This window comes from Equus caballus, chromosome 24, assembly GCF_041296265.1.
Source record: "Equus caballus isolate H_3958 breed thoroughbred chromosome 24, TB-T2T, whole genome shotgun sequence".
NCBI classification, from domain to species: domain Eukaryota; kingdom Metazoa; phylum Chordata; class Mammalia; order Perissodactyla; family Equidae; genus Equus; species Equus caballus.
Genome location: NC_091707.1, coordinates 57,797,969 through 57,814,900, shown reverse-complemented (window position 1 = coordinate 57,814,900; position 16,932 = coordinate 57,797,969). Strand labels below are relative to the sequence as shown.

At 38.6% G+C, this 16,932-nt stretch overlaps 1 protein-coding gene across 18 annotated transcripts in view; it reads right to left on the bottom strand.

Annotated features, from left to right (window-relative positions):
• The window catches only part of MARK3 (microtubule affinity regulating kinase 3), a 103,379-nt gene that overhangs the window by 20,660 nt on the left and 65,787 nt on the right, over positions 1 to 16,932 (bottom strand). For 10 of the 18 annotated variants that reach the window (XM_070249314.1, XM_070249316.1, XM_023628470.2 and 7 more), the window contains 8 exons: positions 14,215 to 14,285; positions 10,072 to 10,128; positions 7,536 to 7,772; positions 7,242 to 7,361; positions 6,894 to 6,993; positions 6,467 to 6,579; positions 5,789 to 5,942; positions 977 to 1,194 (listed from right to left, as the gene is read on the bottom strand). In XM_070249314.1, coding sequence (XP_070105415.1) covers positions 977 to 1,194; positions 5,789 to 5,942; positions 6,467 to 6,579; positions 6,894 to 6,993; positions 7,242 to 7,361; positions 7,536 to 7,772; positions 10,072 to 10,128; positions 14,215 to 14,285 — 1,070 coding nt within the window. The remainder of the gene's footprint in view (positions 1 to 976; positions 1,195 to 5,788; positions 5,943 to 6,466; positions 6,580 to 6,893; positions 6,994 to 7,241; positions 7,362 to 7,535; positions 7,773 to 10,071; positions 10,129 to 14,214; positions 14,286 to 16,932) is intronic. The other 8 variants (XM_023628463.2, XM_070249311.1, XM_070249312.1 and 5 more) reach the window with 2 other exon arrangements.

The following is a 16,932-nucleotide window of genomic DNA, read 5'->3' as shown; positions in this document are numbered from 1 at the left end:
TACTCTGATAAAGCACAAGGTCAGAGGATGGAGCAGACAAAACTCTTTGGGCTCCTTTATGAAACCCTATCCCCAGAATGGCACAAATGCAAAACTCCCACAGGGAGCAGCAGAACTTCCACATGGGTGGCTCACTCTAGGGTTTTTCTGGAGCGGAGGGAGGGCTGTGTCATTGTTAACTTTGTAGGGAAAAACGTGGTTACAGAATATCTTTAAGATTGCTCATTCTCTGCAATTTCTTTCTAAAATTACTTTAGGAGTGCTAAGAATAATAATTACTATGTTAGGTCAGACAAAATACATTTCGATTCATGGAAAAGTTTCTGAAACTCAATAGACTCAATTTAATTTAACAAGTACTACCTACTTAACTAGGAAGATTTTGTTAAGGGTAGGGATCAAGAGATGGATTCAGGTTAGCACTGTAATTTTAGGCAGTTACCTAACTTTTCTTCACCTTAAAATTTAGCTAATACATGGAAAAGCACTTGGCACGATCCCTGGCACATCCTAAGGATTCAGTCAACGTTTTTTATCGTTAGAGCCCTTTGAAGATACAATGCAAACACCACATCCCTGGCTCACAGGCAGGCAGACCTCCCAGTGCCCTGTACAGATTCCATCAGGCTTCTGTCTGCAGTCGCCTGTCTGCACTGTCATCATTTGGTTTTATTTATTTCCTCTGTTAGACTATGAGGTCTTTGCATCTCTCAGTGCCTGACACAACCTAAAGCTCGGTAGATGTTTGTAGAATAACTAGGAACAGCCCTTGACATAAAGGATCTGACCACTCCTCTAGTAGGATAGGGCTCAACAAGAAATCCCTTCGAGGCAGCAAGTGATCTCTACAGGTTGAGATTGGGCATGGTGGCCTAGTGGGGAGGGCATTCCAGGCAGACGAGAACACTGGCGCAAAATGTCTGTATCATTTCAACCCTACAATCCTAGAAAAGCTCTACAGTGCAACAATACTTACACTAGGGACAGTGGAGCTTTTCTTGCGTTCAGGAATATCTGCCTTATTGGGATTACTGGCATTTCCAAGCATGGGACTGGCTGGAGCAATTCCCTTTCCTCCAACAGCACTACTGCTTGATTTCCGGGAGGGAATTCCATCTTCTTTGAGGTCACTATCCGCAGTGCTGGTCTGACTCCTTTTCGGATACGCCACAACTGAAGGAATAGCTGGTCCAGCTAAAATAAAGAGTTCGCTTTTTAAAAGTGAGAATACAGTTTCACATTTTATTCTGTGGAAATAAATATATTTTGTAAGATGACCTAAGATTGCTATTCATCTAAGAAAATATAAGACAGTAAAATCCTCTAAGATGTTTCCCATTCATGTACAATGTTTTCCCTATGCAATGAATTCAATTTTGCAATTCCACTTATTACTTCTTAACTTTCTAAAGTTTTTATTATTATTATTAATAAGATTGTACAGCTGTCCTTTGGAAACACCTTCAGGGACAGGTGTCCATTGGAAACATCTTCGGGGGTGTTACTGTACAGATAACTCATCAAACGAACTTGATGCACACACATCATGCAGAATGAACTGCTTCACCTGGTACATCTGAGTGAATCACATCCTTTGTACAAGAGATGCCTTCACCTTTTGGGACAGAACAGTACAGATTTATGGGCCTTTCTTTTGAAGTTTTATCTTGGATCTTTTTTTTTTTTAAAAAGATTTTATTTTTTCCTTTTTCTCCCCAAAGCCCCCCAGTACATAGTTGTATATTCTTCGTTGTGGGTCCCTCTAGTTGTGGCACGTGGGACGCTGCCTCAGCGTGTCTGATGAGCAGTGCCATGTCCATGCCCAGGATTCCAACCAACGAAACACTGGGCCGCCTGCAGCGGAGCGCGCGAACTTACCCCTCAGCCATGGGGCCAGCCCCAATCTTGGATCTTTTTTAAAGCACTCATAATCTTCTAGATAAACAGGAATTTGAGTAGACAGGGAAAGGTGATACAAGTAGAGAGAGGAAAGCATGTTCCCCATGCAAGTGACAGAGAGGAAGTGGGCAGAGGTTTCCAGTCACACCACAAGAGGGGTGTACTTAGGGACATCTTGGGTGAACAATTAACTGATGTGCTGGAATAAACCATCTGGAGACTCCGATAGTAGCACAGGAGATTCAGACTTTAAGGGACTTTGGAAATAAAGAAGATACCTAGTATATTCATTATATACGATGTCCAGTGGTAATCTTAAGGAACAGCACCAAATGCTCATCACTTAGTCTACAGTAGAAGAGACTTGACATTTTAGGTCTAAAAGAGGGTAGGGTGGGGTGCAGAAAAGCTACTTCTCAGACAAAAATCTAAATGGCAAAACTATTTGGAACAGAGTTAAAAGTAAATAAGGGTTTGATTTTATTTATGAGAGGACAAGAATTAAGCTCTTAAGTTTGGCAATTTTAACATATAAACCAAAGAACCAAGTATAGAATGATGTTACCCTTAATGCTTATTTTTCTTCTTAATATCATGAGATGTCTAATGATATTCTGAACTTTTAGTGTTATTATTGATTTACTGTGAAACTTTTATTTCTATTTAGAAAATACAAAATCCTTTAATTTTAAGATTTGAGATTCTGAATAGAAACGGACATGGACACAATCCACTGACCTTATTCATTCAGATTTCTCCAGTTTTACTTGAATCATTTGTGCCTCTGTGTATTTAGTTCTACACACACTTTAATCACATGTGCAGATTCATGTGACCACCACCAGTCAAGACACAGAACAGTTCTATCTCAAGGACCTTGTGGGTTACCCTTTCACAGCCACAGCCACAGCCACCTCTTTTCCACCCCAACCCCTTTCCCTAAAACCTGGCAACCACTAATCTGCTCTCCATCTCTGTAATTCTGTCATTTCAAGAATGTTATATGGGGGCCGGCCTGGTGGCGTGGTGGTTAAGTTCACGCGCTCTGCTTCGGTGGCCTGGGGTTTGCAGGTTTGGATCCCGGGCGTGGACCTAGCACTGCTCACCAAGCCACAGTGTGGCGGCATCCCACATAAAACAGAAGATTGGCATGGATGTTGGCTCAGCGACAATCTTCCTCAAGGAAAAAGAGGAAGACTGGCAACAGATGTTAGCTCAGGGCCAATATTCCTCAAAAGAAGAAGAAGAAGAAGAAGAAGAAGAAGAAGAAGAAGAAGAAGGAGAATGTGATATGAATGGAATCAACTTTATGTAGCCTTTTGAGATTTTTTTTTTTCCTCCACTCAGCATAATTCCCTTGAGATTCCTCCCAAATTGTTGCATGTATCAATAGTTTGTTTCTTTTTAGCGTGAGTAGCATTCCATGGTGTGGATGTACCAGATGGAAATGCGATTTTTCTGTACTAGTCATATTTGTCAAATCTTTTTTCTCAGGGCTTTTAGTGTTTGGGGCCATAGTTAGAAAGACCTTCACTAGTCCAAGTTAAAAGCAAAATATCTCATGTTTTCTTTTAATATTTCTGCAGCTTTATTTTTTTATATTTATATCTTCATTCCAATCGGAATCTCCCCTTGTATAAGACGAGAGAAATGGATGCAAATTTACTTTTTTTCTGATAACTACCAGCCAGCCCCAGTACCATTTACTGATTAATAAACTAGTGATTCTTTACCTTTTATATATATAAGACAAAGAACTCTTTGAAAATCTGATGAAACCACCCCTCCTAGAAAAACATGTACACACATACAGGGGGTTCACACATGAGACCCAAATTAAGAAACAGATAAAAATTAAGTTGTGATTTTACAGAAGCAGACATATAGAAATCACTGGCATCTAGAGGTAGGGAACAAGGAGAGACATGAGAGGAGGTGGGAGGACAAACTACAAGCTGATCTGCTTATAGGCTCGTCTGCCTTCACTTGGCATCAAGCAGAAATGCTTTACTAGACACTGTATTTAGAACCTATCTCATTTATAGCACTTAAAACAAAAGCGCCAGAGGTATAATCAGATCTTTCCTTTGTTGACCACTATCTTCATCCGCATAAAGAAGAAAAGAGAATGAGGAATTGGGTGAGTGATTTTCTGTATACATGGATTTCTGGAAAAATGCTTTTATGAACTGCTTTTTAATATTAGAGGCTCCAAGAAGGAAGGATGACTATTATTATAAAAAGACTACTCCAAGAGGTAATGGACGGGTTAGTGGACAGAGCCACAGGAGAGACCACGAGGCCCGGGTTCTGTCCCAGGTGTTCCCACTTCTATGTAACCTTGGGAGACTTTGTGAGCTCTCTTATCCTTAATGATAAAACGGGGGTTTGGTGAGGCTATGACATCATGTCTAAAGCCCTTTTTAGTTCTAAAATTTTCTGAGCTGGCGAAAAAGGCATTACCAATCCAGATGGAATCTGCGTGCTTAAGGAAGAATTAACTTATTAAGACAGTCACTAGAGACAGGAGAAAACTCTATTACCAGTTTTTTTCTAGGATTTAGGAACAATTCCCATTAAACTAGATAGTTTAGAGCAATATGTAGGCACTTTGCTAATTGCCCTGCAGTCCACAAGGCACTGAAAACCCCTCCTTGTTAGCAACTAACATGAACACAAAAGAGACAGAGACCCAGATCAACACTTGGTTTACAAATGCCATGAGCACAAATTCTGGCGTCAGAACAGATTCTGAGCTCTGTTATAGCAGACAGGTAGACAGTTTACTGACAATATCAGTACAATGTGCTTCAGCTCAAACCACATAGAGAAGTGGCATCAGCAGCAAGAGAAATGGAAAGCGAGAAAAGTGTCATCATTTTTGGTACAAAACCAAAGCTGTCCACACCTGGAATGCTCGGTGCAGTTCTAAGTGCCAAATCTCAAGATGAAAGAATGGAGGTGGACAATGTCCAGAGAAGGGAAATAACCTGAACAAGAGATAAATGGGTGTTCCATGTAAGGATATATTTTTAAAACTTAAGACCAGGTCAACGTAGATTTGGTTTCTGAATCCTAGAATACTAGAATTAAAGGAAATACCTGCAACGTTAACATTCATAGTTATGGGCAAATAAACATATAAATGCTAGAGTCTCTGGATTCCCACACATGGGGCTGGCTGGGAAGGTAGAACAACTGTCAAGTTTGGTAAGCATACCTTTAAGGCCCTAAGTCTCATAAAAGATTCACCTCTATGGTGAAAATTTTAAGAGTGAGGGTGTTTAGACAGTCCAACAGCTAGAGTGTGGCTTAAAATGACACCGGTAAAAATTTAAACAAATTAAGGCAAAAGTGGGGTACTACACATTCTCCAGTGCTGTGTTGTCCAACATGGTAGCCACTGGCAACATGTGGCTATACAAATTTAATTTTAAGTTAAACACAAGTGAAAATCATTTCCTCAGTTCAAGTGCTCCATATCCACATGTGGCTAGTGGCTATTCTATTGGACAGTATAGATATAAAACATTTTCATCACCACAGAAAGTTATACTAGACCGTGCTGCTCTAGAAAGTAGATCTGATGCAGAGATGGGGAAGAGAGTGAACAGAGAACTAAAGACTGAAGCAGGGGTCCCAGACAGGAGAATGGTAAGGTTTCCCCCCAGCAAGGCCTTACCCAGCAGAAGCCCAGGGAATGAGATCAGAGCCTTGAGATAATCATGCTAGTACCTGTAGGGCTGCTATGAAAGAAATGCCAAGAAGGGAAGTCAAGGTAATCCCTGGCTTCCATAGGCCCTAAGCAAAAGTTTGCTTCCCAATGTTAGGAGGCTTTTTAAGTAAGGGGAGACTCTAAGAGAACACCCTGGAATGGTCTGAAACTTACCATGGTCACTGTACCGCCTCTGCTTCTGGCTTGAAGAAACACTTCTCTGTACTTTGTGGTGAGGAGACTGGCCAGTACTGTTGTTGAGGTCACTGCTTGGCCTAACCTTAGCAAGTGAAAGATTGCTGCTAGAACTGGAATCACTAGCATCCAGCTAAGAGAAAATGAGAAAAACAGAGCAAACCACAACACGAACCCAAATAGTTTATTAGGAAACTAAACTTCTCATAACATACAAACCGCTCATAAACAGCTCATTTAGAGAGCAGAATCAAGATGTACAAAAAAAACAACCCTAAACTCAGGCAAAAGTATTTTTCTGACCACTGGAAAAACTCACAAAAGGATAGCTATTTATGATCTTCTTTCTAGGCTTTTTCACATAACTTAAAAGGCTGTATCTACTTCATCTGATACCTGACAACATTTCTAAACTATTAACAACTATAGGTTAACTTATGAAGGCAAAGTCTGTGACAATATCCACCATTAAGGTTATTATCTTAGAGTTAAAATAGCGGCTCATAATGGTCATAGGAGTTAAATTTGTTATTTGCAGGTAAATTAAAAAATAATATACCAAAATATACATATTAAAAAAATTAGAACTAAGAAAAGAATTTACATAAACTGATAATTTACATAAAGGATATTTTAGCTTTTTCTGATTATTCTTACCTCTGAAGACTTTCTCCCCAACAACAAATACGTAGCTGTGATTTCATCATATTTCATTTTACTAAGAGATTCTTGAATTTCTTCTTGTGAATATCCCATTCCCACCATAATATCTAAAAGAGAAGGGCATAATATAGCTTATGTCTTTTGTTTTGGTAAGAAATCACTGTGTTATACGGTAAAATAATTTCCTTTATCTGACCCAAAAGATTATACATTTTCTAACATAAATGTGTGGTTGGCTTATTTCTAAGTTACTGACTGCTATTACAGGAAACTCTAGGTAAGTTCCTAAATATGACAAACAGATAAGCTGATTCATATAACATGTGCAACTTCCCATTATTCCCATTTTAGGCATATGCATGAGTGAAAACAGAAACATGTTACTTGTACACACAAGAGCATGCAGGCACAGAGTAATTACCTATTCTTTTCTGGTCTGAGATGTCTAGTTCTGGTTCAACAAATGGTTTAAGTTCATCTTCCTCATGCCCTGCATTGATCCACCTGTCCTTCATGATTTGCTGAAAGGTGAACTGTTCATTAGCAGCATAAAATAAAACATTCTGATAATCACAATACTTAGGAAAATGTATTTTCAACGTTTCATTGATTATAATTCAAAGGTAACTTAAAAAAATGTTTTAAATGTCTCAGTTCCTGCTTAGAAAGCCCCAGGATAGTATTCAATATGTCATACAAATCAAGCAAAGTTCTAAAAATAGTTTACAGATTCTTCAAAGTTGTTATTTACTTCTACTTATGAAATTACCTCTAGAGTGCCTCGCTTTATTGGATTTAGCACCAGGAAACGTTTGAGAAGGTTTTCACAGTCTGTGGACATGTAGAAAGGGATTCTGTATTTCCCTCTTAATACTCTCTCTCTCAGTTCCTTTGGGGAGGTAAGGACAGGAAAGAAAATTAGTGAGTCAACATTTATGGTAAAAAAGAACCTCAAAAAACCCATCGAAAACCCGCATACTGACATAACAATAAAATATTAACTCATTATTTTATAAAATCCTTTTAGTTTTTTGAAGAATATGAATGCAAATGCTTCTTATACCTTTAGGTTCTGTCCATCAAAGGGGAGCGACCCACTGACTAGAGTGTAAAGAATGACACCAAGGCTCCAAACGTCCACTTCTGGCCCATCGTATTTCTTGCCCTGGAAGAGCTCTGGGGCTGCATATGGAGGACTGCCACAAAACGTATCCAGTTTACTGCCAACAGTAAATTCATTGCTAAAACCAAAGTCAGCTATTTTAATGTTCATATCAGCATCTAACAATAGATTTTCAGCCTAGAGGGAAAACATCAAGAAAAAAAAGAAATTTAACCAAAATATAATTAGAATTGTGATAGAATTAGGTATTTCATAAAAGCTTCCTGTAATGATATAAAGTTACTATATCCTAATAAGCAAAATGAGAAAAAAACAGGCAAGAAATCAGAATTCCGAATTTTTAAACATTAACAACTAATAACAGACACAAGGTATAGAGTAATTCTAGCACTAATTTAAACAACAAATGCCTAGGGTCAAAAAAACCTTTAAATAGCTCTTTCAATTGAGAACACTAAGGAGCTTTTAGAAAACGGATAATTATTGTAAGTGGACAGCCCCATCTCATAAAAACTGCTAAACAGTTGTATAATGGCTATTATTGGGTAGGGGAAAATCGTAAACCTCACTCAAGATACAGATCACAGTTGTTTTCATTTATTTCAACAAACATTTACTACGAGGCAATTACACACCAGGTGTTATATTAGTGTCTGGATTATAATGACGAACAAGACAGACAGGGTCCTATCCTCAAGGAGTTCACGGTTTAGAAGGAGAGAGACAGGAAAATAAGCAGCTACACTCTCTGACCTAAGTGCTGTGACAGAAGAGGTGTGGGTAATCGTGAGTCCGGCACTGAAAGGTGCGGGATGATTTCCTGGAGGGGGTGAAATCGAAGCTGCTGCCTAAAGTTCAGCTGACAGTAGTGGGTGAATTGATGAAAAGTATTTCAGACAGAATAAAGAGTCTGCAAACCCGGAAGGTAAGAGAGAACATGTTTCACTCAAGAAACTGAAAGACAGTTGTGGGAGAGAGATGGCTGGGGATGTGGCCATGTCTGAATCACAAAGGGCCAGCTGGGAGACTTGCAGTCAGGGAGCTCAGGTTTTCAACCTAATGGAACGGAAAGCCACTGAAGAGTCATCCAAGCAGGGAAATGACAATCTTATTTGTGTTTGTAAAAGCCCATTCTGGTTGCAATACAGAAAACATGGGAGAGAGAGGCAAATTGGAAGCAGGGAAGACCAGGTAAGAAACTAGTGTAGTAATCAAGTACAAGATGCTAGTAGTCTGGACTAGGATAGTGGTAATGAGGAAGAAAAAAGTACATTTAAGAGCAATTTAGGAAACAGTAGCAAAAGGACCCCAGGACTGAGTGGATGGTAGAGCAGAGAAGAGAGAGGCACCTGAGGGACATCAATCACCAGAATGAGAAATGAATATTCAAGTTTAGGAGGGAAGTGCTTAAGCTGTGAACTTGGTGAACCTGAGATGCCTGAGGAATGCTTAGGTGAAGGTGTCCTTTTGCCAGCTGGATACTGCATCCTAGAAGAGAGGTCTGGCTGCAGGCATGGGTTTAGGGGTCATCAACACATTGGTAGCCACTGCAGCTATTAGACTGGATGTGAATGTGGCAAAGGTGGGTGCAGAGAGGAACAAGCAAGTCCATGACAATTATGTGAGGAGATAGAGGAAGTAAAGACCAAGTTAAGACAGAATTTAGACAATGTGTAGAGAAATATGGCTGTGAAGGTGAAGAGAGAAAAAAGGGGTATGCAAGGGGAAGTGATGTGGAGAGGTTTTCTCGTAAAAGATGGTATATACTTGAGTATGTTTTTGTAAATGCTGGTGGTGAAAAGTTAGTAGCGAGAGGGTGGATGAAGAAATGGGAGACAGGAGGCAACGAACAGAGTGCAGCAGCCCCTGGCAGGAGACAAGATCCAGGACACAGAGGCAAGGTTGGCAGAGGCGCCCCCATTGTCCTGTAACAAGAGGAAAGTTCTGAGAGGTGATGGATGGGTGTAGGTGCAGCTAAGTTTGTGGGCCTCCTGGGAAATTGAGGGAGTTTCTGCCTGGTGTTTCTATTTTCTCAGTAAAATAGGAAACTATCCTATGGCAAGAGTGAAGGCAGAGGTGGAGGACTGTGAAAGTAGGTCTCAAATAGCCACTGCTGTTAACAGGAGAGAATGCTGACTAGAGACAGAGAAGGGTGGGTGCCAGGCAGCCTTGAGTACACGGTCAGGCGAGAATACACATTTTTGGAGGCTCCTTTTATTTAGTGGTATGATGATTTTTCTCCAGAGACCAACTAACTACAAGCTACCTTAAACTGAAATGTAAAGTACTTTAATAAATCTCATTTTTCATTATGTTTAATGCTCTTTACTATAACTGAATTAAAAGGATTCAATTATGAAAGGATTTTTTTTAATTTAATAACACAATCTAATCTATGCCTCATTTGTGTCACGACCACTGGGAGAATTGAATACATACAAACAGAGCATACACTAGTAAAGACACTGTGACTCACCTTGAGGTCTCTGTGAACGATCCGCTTCTGGTGGCAGTACTGGACTGCAGACACTATCTGGACAGGAGAGGTACAAGGTTAATAGTCATCACTGCTGCAGACTGATAATTAATTAGAATGAAAATACTTCACTAATGTTTACACATGCAAAATACTCAGTGAGCACTTCAATGTGTGAATCTCTGTAATTTTCTTATGCTTTGAACTTTTCAATTTGGAGAAATTCATGGGTAAGGGCAAGAGGAGAGAGGTGAGGATGTTCTTCCTATTCTTTATAGTTTTAAGTGGAAAGACTCTTCTCGGGCTCTACCCCTGACATTTCAGTTATTTTTGAGTGTGGTGCCAGGGCCCAACAGACCACTAGGAACTAGAGGACACTGGCTGCCCTGGGGCTCAGGATCAGATGGCTGTGGTACAACCTTTCCATGCCCGTGTAAATCAACTCAAAACCAAACTGACAGTTACAGGCTATCCATGGCCAGGTGTTCATCTAGGTCAGTTCTCCTTTGTTAATTACTTCTCTTTCCAGTCAGTTTGCTTCCTACAACACTCTATTCCTTTCAGCTGATGTGGGTTCGAGGACAGCAAAAGTTACTTCACTTCTCTGAGGACCAGTTTCTTCTTCCTTAAAGTGGAAGAACGAATGTTGTAATGTATGTGAACTACTAACTACGAAAACTATTATGCGCTCTATCAATAAGGATCCCTCCTACTCTCAGCAAATGGTATGCTTTTCTTTAGTCAATTTTTGATTATTCCTGTGATTAGCAATGTTAATTAAACAATTGTTTTGCTGAAATTCACACTCACTAGTAATTTTTTAAGTCTCCTTTTCTAATTATAAAAGTTTTTATATGCTCATTATAGAAATTTTAGGAAACACAGAAAAGTATACACAAGTATATATGCCTGTATTACCACCAAAGAGAGATAACATCTCGAGTTATTTTGGTGCCTTTGCTTCTGGTCTTTTCCTTGGTATTATGAATGTGTATTTAAACATATATAATTACATACACACAAAACTGGGGTTTGGTAATGAAAATACTGCTTTTTCCTCCAAATCATCATCAACTTTTAATTGTAAGCAACGTGCACCCACCTACACTGGACATAACTCAGAGAGTGCTGTTCGGTCAGGTGATATTTTGGTTCAGAATAAGCAGCAAGGAGAAACTGGGCTGGGGTCAGGGTGGGATGATGCCAAAATCAGGGCTTCACTAAGAAGCTTCATGTTTCATAAATTAAATATTCACAGGATGAGACTCACTCATACTCAACTGGAAAGGTACAGAAATTCCAATGCCAAAGTATCGGTTTTCCAGCACCTGTTACTTTGGATTATCGCTTATGCTGCTATTCTATTCTGTCAACAGGAAAACTGGGGAAGTGAAACAGCTTTGTTTTCCCAAAACAAAGTAGTAGGTTTATTGCCTAGAACATAGGTAAATTTTATCCAATTTCCCCCCTCTTTTTCCCCTCATACTGAGATTTCTCTTATAGGTTATTTTCAAATTCTGCTTTTGAATCAGATTTGACAATTTCCAAGCCTTTCTCAAAGAGATCAAAGAATTTCTCTTCTTTTATCTCCAAACAGCTCAAAGCTAACCTAATGCTACAATAACCTGAAAACACTCAACTTTAAATTATTGTTTTGTATTCTGTTTTTAAGCTGGGAGTAGTTATTTCTAAAGAAGGTTGAGAACCTGGATGTTTTCCAGATTAAAATATGAATGCAAGCCTAACACGAAAGAAGAGAGGCAGCAACAATACCAATCCACCAAGAAAGATGTGAGGAAAGAAGATAGAGCGATGAATCTATTCTCTTTCTTTGAAAAGAACAAGAGCTAAGCCAAAAAATTAAAACAACATAAGCAGTAACTAGATGAAAATGGGGAAGGAAATGGGAAGAAGAAAAACCATCTGCTGATGAATATGGAAAGAAGGGCCTATTTTTGACGGAAAACAGATCAGGCATAGCATACTTTGTGTGTGGCATATCTTCCTCTTTGTCAGAAATAGGAAACCTTTTTATTTAGTCAAAGTTATGATGATATAAATTTTGGAAAGCATGGCAATTAGAAATGGAGAAAAGCAGAAACACCAATATCATGCTCGATCCTTCCAGCTTTAAATACACTGCCTTGAGGAAATACTATGGCAAGGAGAAAGGATTATGTTAATTGTAAGCACTGTAAATCAAGTTATTAATTGTAAAAGCACATAAACTATCTTTCCTGGACCAACTAATAGGTTCCGCAAATAAAGGCTTCAGAATTTCTGCAGGGAATTTAAAATAAAAATCTGAGTAATTTCCTAAAGATTTAGGTTAGTAAATGCCTAAGTTCCTCTGACAAGTTGGATCCCACCAGGGGGATGGGTGGAGACAGAGAGAGGAGTTACGGGTTTGCGTGCTAAAGGACTTCTCTGGAGAGGGTCCAGGCTGACACCTGTTGCTGGCCAGCATCAGCCTTTTCCTCGAAGTCAATAAACCATATTTACATAAATATTTGCAAGTCAGACAGATTCACCTGAATGGGAAGAAATTTAAATTTTATGAGGCAAAAAAAATCTTGGCTTTTAGATGGCCAATTTATAAAAACTAAGAGTATAGTTATGGAGAGGGCCAAACAGACTTGTTTTGTAATAAAGAGAAATTAAATTAGTGTTTCCTTCCATAGACCACAGAATAAAATGATATCAGAACTGGAAAGAACTTCAGAATTCAAGTATAACGTCGTCTTTGTTACAGCTAGAAAAACTGATGAGACAAGTTAAATAATAGCCACAAGTAAGTTTCAACTTTGATATTTAATAAGTTTTAATTCAAAGTACAATTAGTATTTCTTAAGCTTTTAAGTTAAAGCAACAACAAAAGTTAAGAAACTTATAAATGAGTTCTTAACTGTAAACACTAGACTTAAGCAAATCAAAGGAGGCACCTGTTAAGAGAAATCTTGAAAATCAGCTAAAATTGCCTTTCCAAATATTGTGAAACCTTAAAGACGTCTGTCTACACCTCTACCTTGACGTTATATGTGAATAAAACAAAAATTTAAAGGTTCTGAAAGAATGAAGCTGTACTGCTGTTTAAATACGAAACTTATAACTATGGGATTACAGAGTTAATTTAAAAGTAATAAAGCACCTGCTCCTTCCCTTCATCTAAATTAGGGGTGGGCAAATTATGCCCTGTAAGCTAAATGCAGCCCACCACTTGTTTTTGTAAATAAAAGTTTTGTTGCAACACAATCATGTGAGTGTGTTCACTTACATACTGTCTACAGCTCCTTCTATGCTACAAGAGCAGACTTAAATAGTGGAGACAAAGACTGTACAGCCCACAAAAACTACAATCTTTACTATCTGGCACTTTACAGAAAGAGTTTGCTGATTCCTAATCTAAATAATAGCACAACATAATGATTAAGAATTTGAGTTTTGGGGTCAGAGGACCTGGGTCTGAATCAGTGGGTCTCCTACTTGCCAGGCATCAAAATTTTGGGCAAATTATTTAATCTCTCTGTGCCTCAGTTTCCTTATCTTTAGCAAATGGGCATCATTATACTCTTTAACTCACAAGGCTGCTGCAGGATTTACATTAACATAGTTAAAGCACTTATCTCAATGTCTGCCAGGTAATGATCAACCAACAAATAGAAATTATTATTAATAAAGACAGGAGAGTTAAGTCACCTTTACGTTTAAAACATGCTTATTAAAATGAGTGTTTCTATAAAGAGCAGGATAAAGATAAAGCAAGAAGGTAAGTCATTAATTAACAGATTAAGTTCTGTTTGATTTCAGCTTATGTAAGACAAAACTAATAATGAATTTTGGGATTGTGACACTCTTCTTGCTAAAACTCGGAAAATAATGCAATCACAAGTGTTTTGAAAGGCTCTAATTTTTAAAGGCTTAACTGTCAAAAACTAAGGTTAAGCGTGAGACGAAAATCCCAATCACAAAGCTAAGAATAGAACCCATGGCTGCTTCTAGTACAGTGCCTTAGGCATAAAAGGTACTTAATAAATTTTTGTTGAACTGAATGGCCAACCCCTGCACCATCTAACAGGCCTTATGACCAGGTTTAAGGGAGATAAATTTATTAAATTAATAAACTAAAGGTGCATTAATTCATACCTGTCTAAATTTAGCTCTTGCTTCTTTTTCCTTCATTCTTCCATGTGCAACCAAATAGTCAAACACTTCACCTATAATTGAGAGAAATAAAAGTAAGCAGAAGTCCTACTTCTGAGCATTAATCTTCCCATAAACTGATGATGTTTCACTTTTCGAAATGCTCTAATTTTTATTTTTAAGTATAAGTATGAACACAAACAGAAAAAAGTGGAATTTGAACTAAGCTAGGCTTAAGTTTAACTACAGGAAAAGTTCACTGACAAAATCTTTAAGCTAGAGAAAAGCCTTAAAATTAAATTCTCGTATGTTTAAAATATAACAACTTTTATTTTAAAGGCCATGTTTTCACAATATGTTTTAATCAAAACTTAGCAACGAAAATTGAAAGTTAAAATGGATAAGTTATTTGTGTTAAAAAGGAGGTCTTCACTGTAGGATTATGACAAAAAAGCATTTCTTGAATATATTCATTCATTCAACAAATATTTATTGAGTGCCTACTAACTGCCAGGCACTGTTCTAGGCTCTGGGGAAATATAGCAGAGAACAAAGCAAGGCCACTTTCCTCATGGAGTTTACATTCTAGTAGGGGAGACAGACAATAAACAAACAAATGCGGGGCTGGCCCAGTGGTGCAGCGGTTAAGTTTGCAGGTTCCACTTCTCAGCTGCCCGGGGTTCGCCAGTTCAGATCCCCGGTGCAGACATGGCACTGATTGGCACGCCATGCTGTGGTAGGCGTCCCACTTATAAAGTAGAGGAAGATGGGCATGGATGTTAGCTCAGGGCCAGTCTTCCTCAGCAAAAAGAGGAGGACTGGCAGTAGTTAGCTCAGGGCTAATCTTCCTCAAAAAAAAAAAAAAACAACAAACAAATGCATATACAGTAGGTCAGATGATAAGAAGTACTGTGGAGAAAAAGCAGGGGAAAAGAACAGGAAGTGCGTTTGTGTGTGTAAGCACCTTGCCGACTACTTTGAGGGAGTGGACAATATAGTCATCTGGGAGAAAGATTCTAGGCAGAGAAAAGAGCAAGGAGGCCCATGTGGCTGAAGCATGAACAGGGGAAGGGAGGTAGGTCAAGCACAGAGATGGGTAGGAGGGGTGAGGTCATGAAGAGTCCTGTAGGCTTTCGTAAGGACTCGGGCTTTGCTCTGAGAGAAGTGGAGAATATGAAATAAATGACCTCTTAAAAGGATCACTGGCTGCTAGTGGGAGTAGAGGGTCAGGATTGGGGAAAGGGACAGGGAGACCAATTGGCAGTAATACAATAATCAAGACAAGAATGAGGGTGGCTGGGCCTAGAGTGCGAAGTGGCAGTGGTGGTGAGAAAAGGGGTGATTCAGGACTCAATGTGAGGTGAAGCCAACAGAATGTGCTGGCGGACATCTACATGGTAGTTTTAATTCCTCAGGGAAGACAGGTGACACTTCAGGAAATATATTAGTATTGCCAATTGCTTATCAATTTGGAATAAGGAGGCAACACCTCTGAAATCAACAGAAAAGAGTACTAATTTAGCAAATTAGATATAACAAGTATTTGGGAAAGAATTGCGTCTATTTCATACAAATAAGGAGCACCTCCATCATCTTAGCGACAACATCCAACTAAAATATTCTGATACTTAAAAAAAGCTCAGTTTGAGAACATAATTTAAATATTTTTGAGGAAAAAGTCATTCTGAATTGTACATTAATATTTCTGACTTTTACACTTTTAGCTCTAACTCTGAATACATTTTTAAATAATGGTGGGCATACATATTTTCAAGTTACTGATCTTTTAAAAGGCATTACATATTGCTAATTTACACTACACAATTCATCCAACTATGATGAATTATGAAGTTAAATGTCAACTCAGTAAAATGTCAGCATTTTCTAAGCAAATAACCTATTTGTGGAATAGTATATAACGTCAAAACAAGTGGTCAGAAAGTGGAAACAACTAAAGTGCATATCATATAGAAAACATTTTTGACTAAAAGAAAAAATTAATGGATTAAACCCACAGTTGTTGTAGAGTAACACAGATAAAGTCCAAGTTTGTCGATATAATTTTAAAATATTTTTTATCAATTCAAATGCAATACAAACCTCTTAAAAGATTTTGGAACCATAAAGTCACACTCACAATTACTAAGTTATAAATCAGGAATTCAACTTATAAATCAGGAATTCACCCCAGATCTCTCTTTTTTTCCCTCATTAAAAATGTATTAGCACTCAGATTAAGCAGCTGAACTGAAAATCTATGAGGGGTATTTATTAGAGAAAAAAGAGCAAACGGTGGCTCTCCTCACCCAGGTCAGGGGCTGTGCGGGCTGACGGAAGGACACCGGACACGACAGTTCAGAAAGCCCTTAGTCCTACTTCACATCCTGCCACTAACTACCGATGGAAACACCGGCACTGAACAACCTTTCAGAGCTTTAGTTTCATCTGTAAAAATTAGGCAGTTGCCCTCGATGATTTCTAAGATTCTTTCCAATTCTAAAATTCTATGATTCTACCAAACTGAAAAATACCAGGCCGGGGAGGAGTAGGTAGTCAATTTACCGAAACTTTTGTTGTTCAAAATAGCAAACGCATCAACAATAAAACAGATGTCCTGGAGATTGACAGTGCTTTGTTGAGCTGATTAAAACAAACAGCCCAAGCCAATAAACCACCACCATCATTGATCAGTGCTGTTACAATGCTGAGCAATGGCACTGA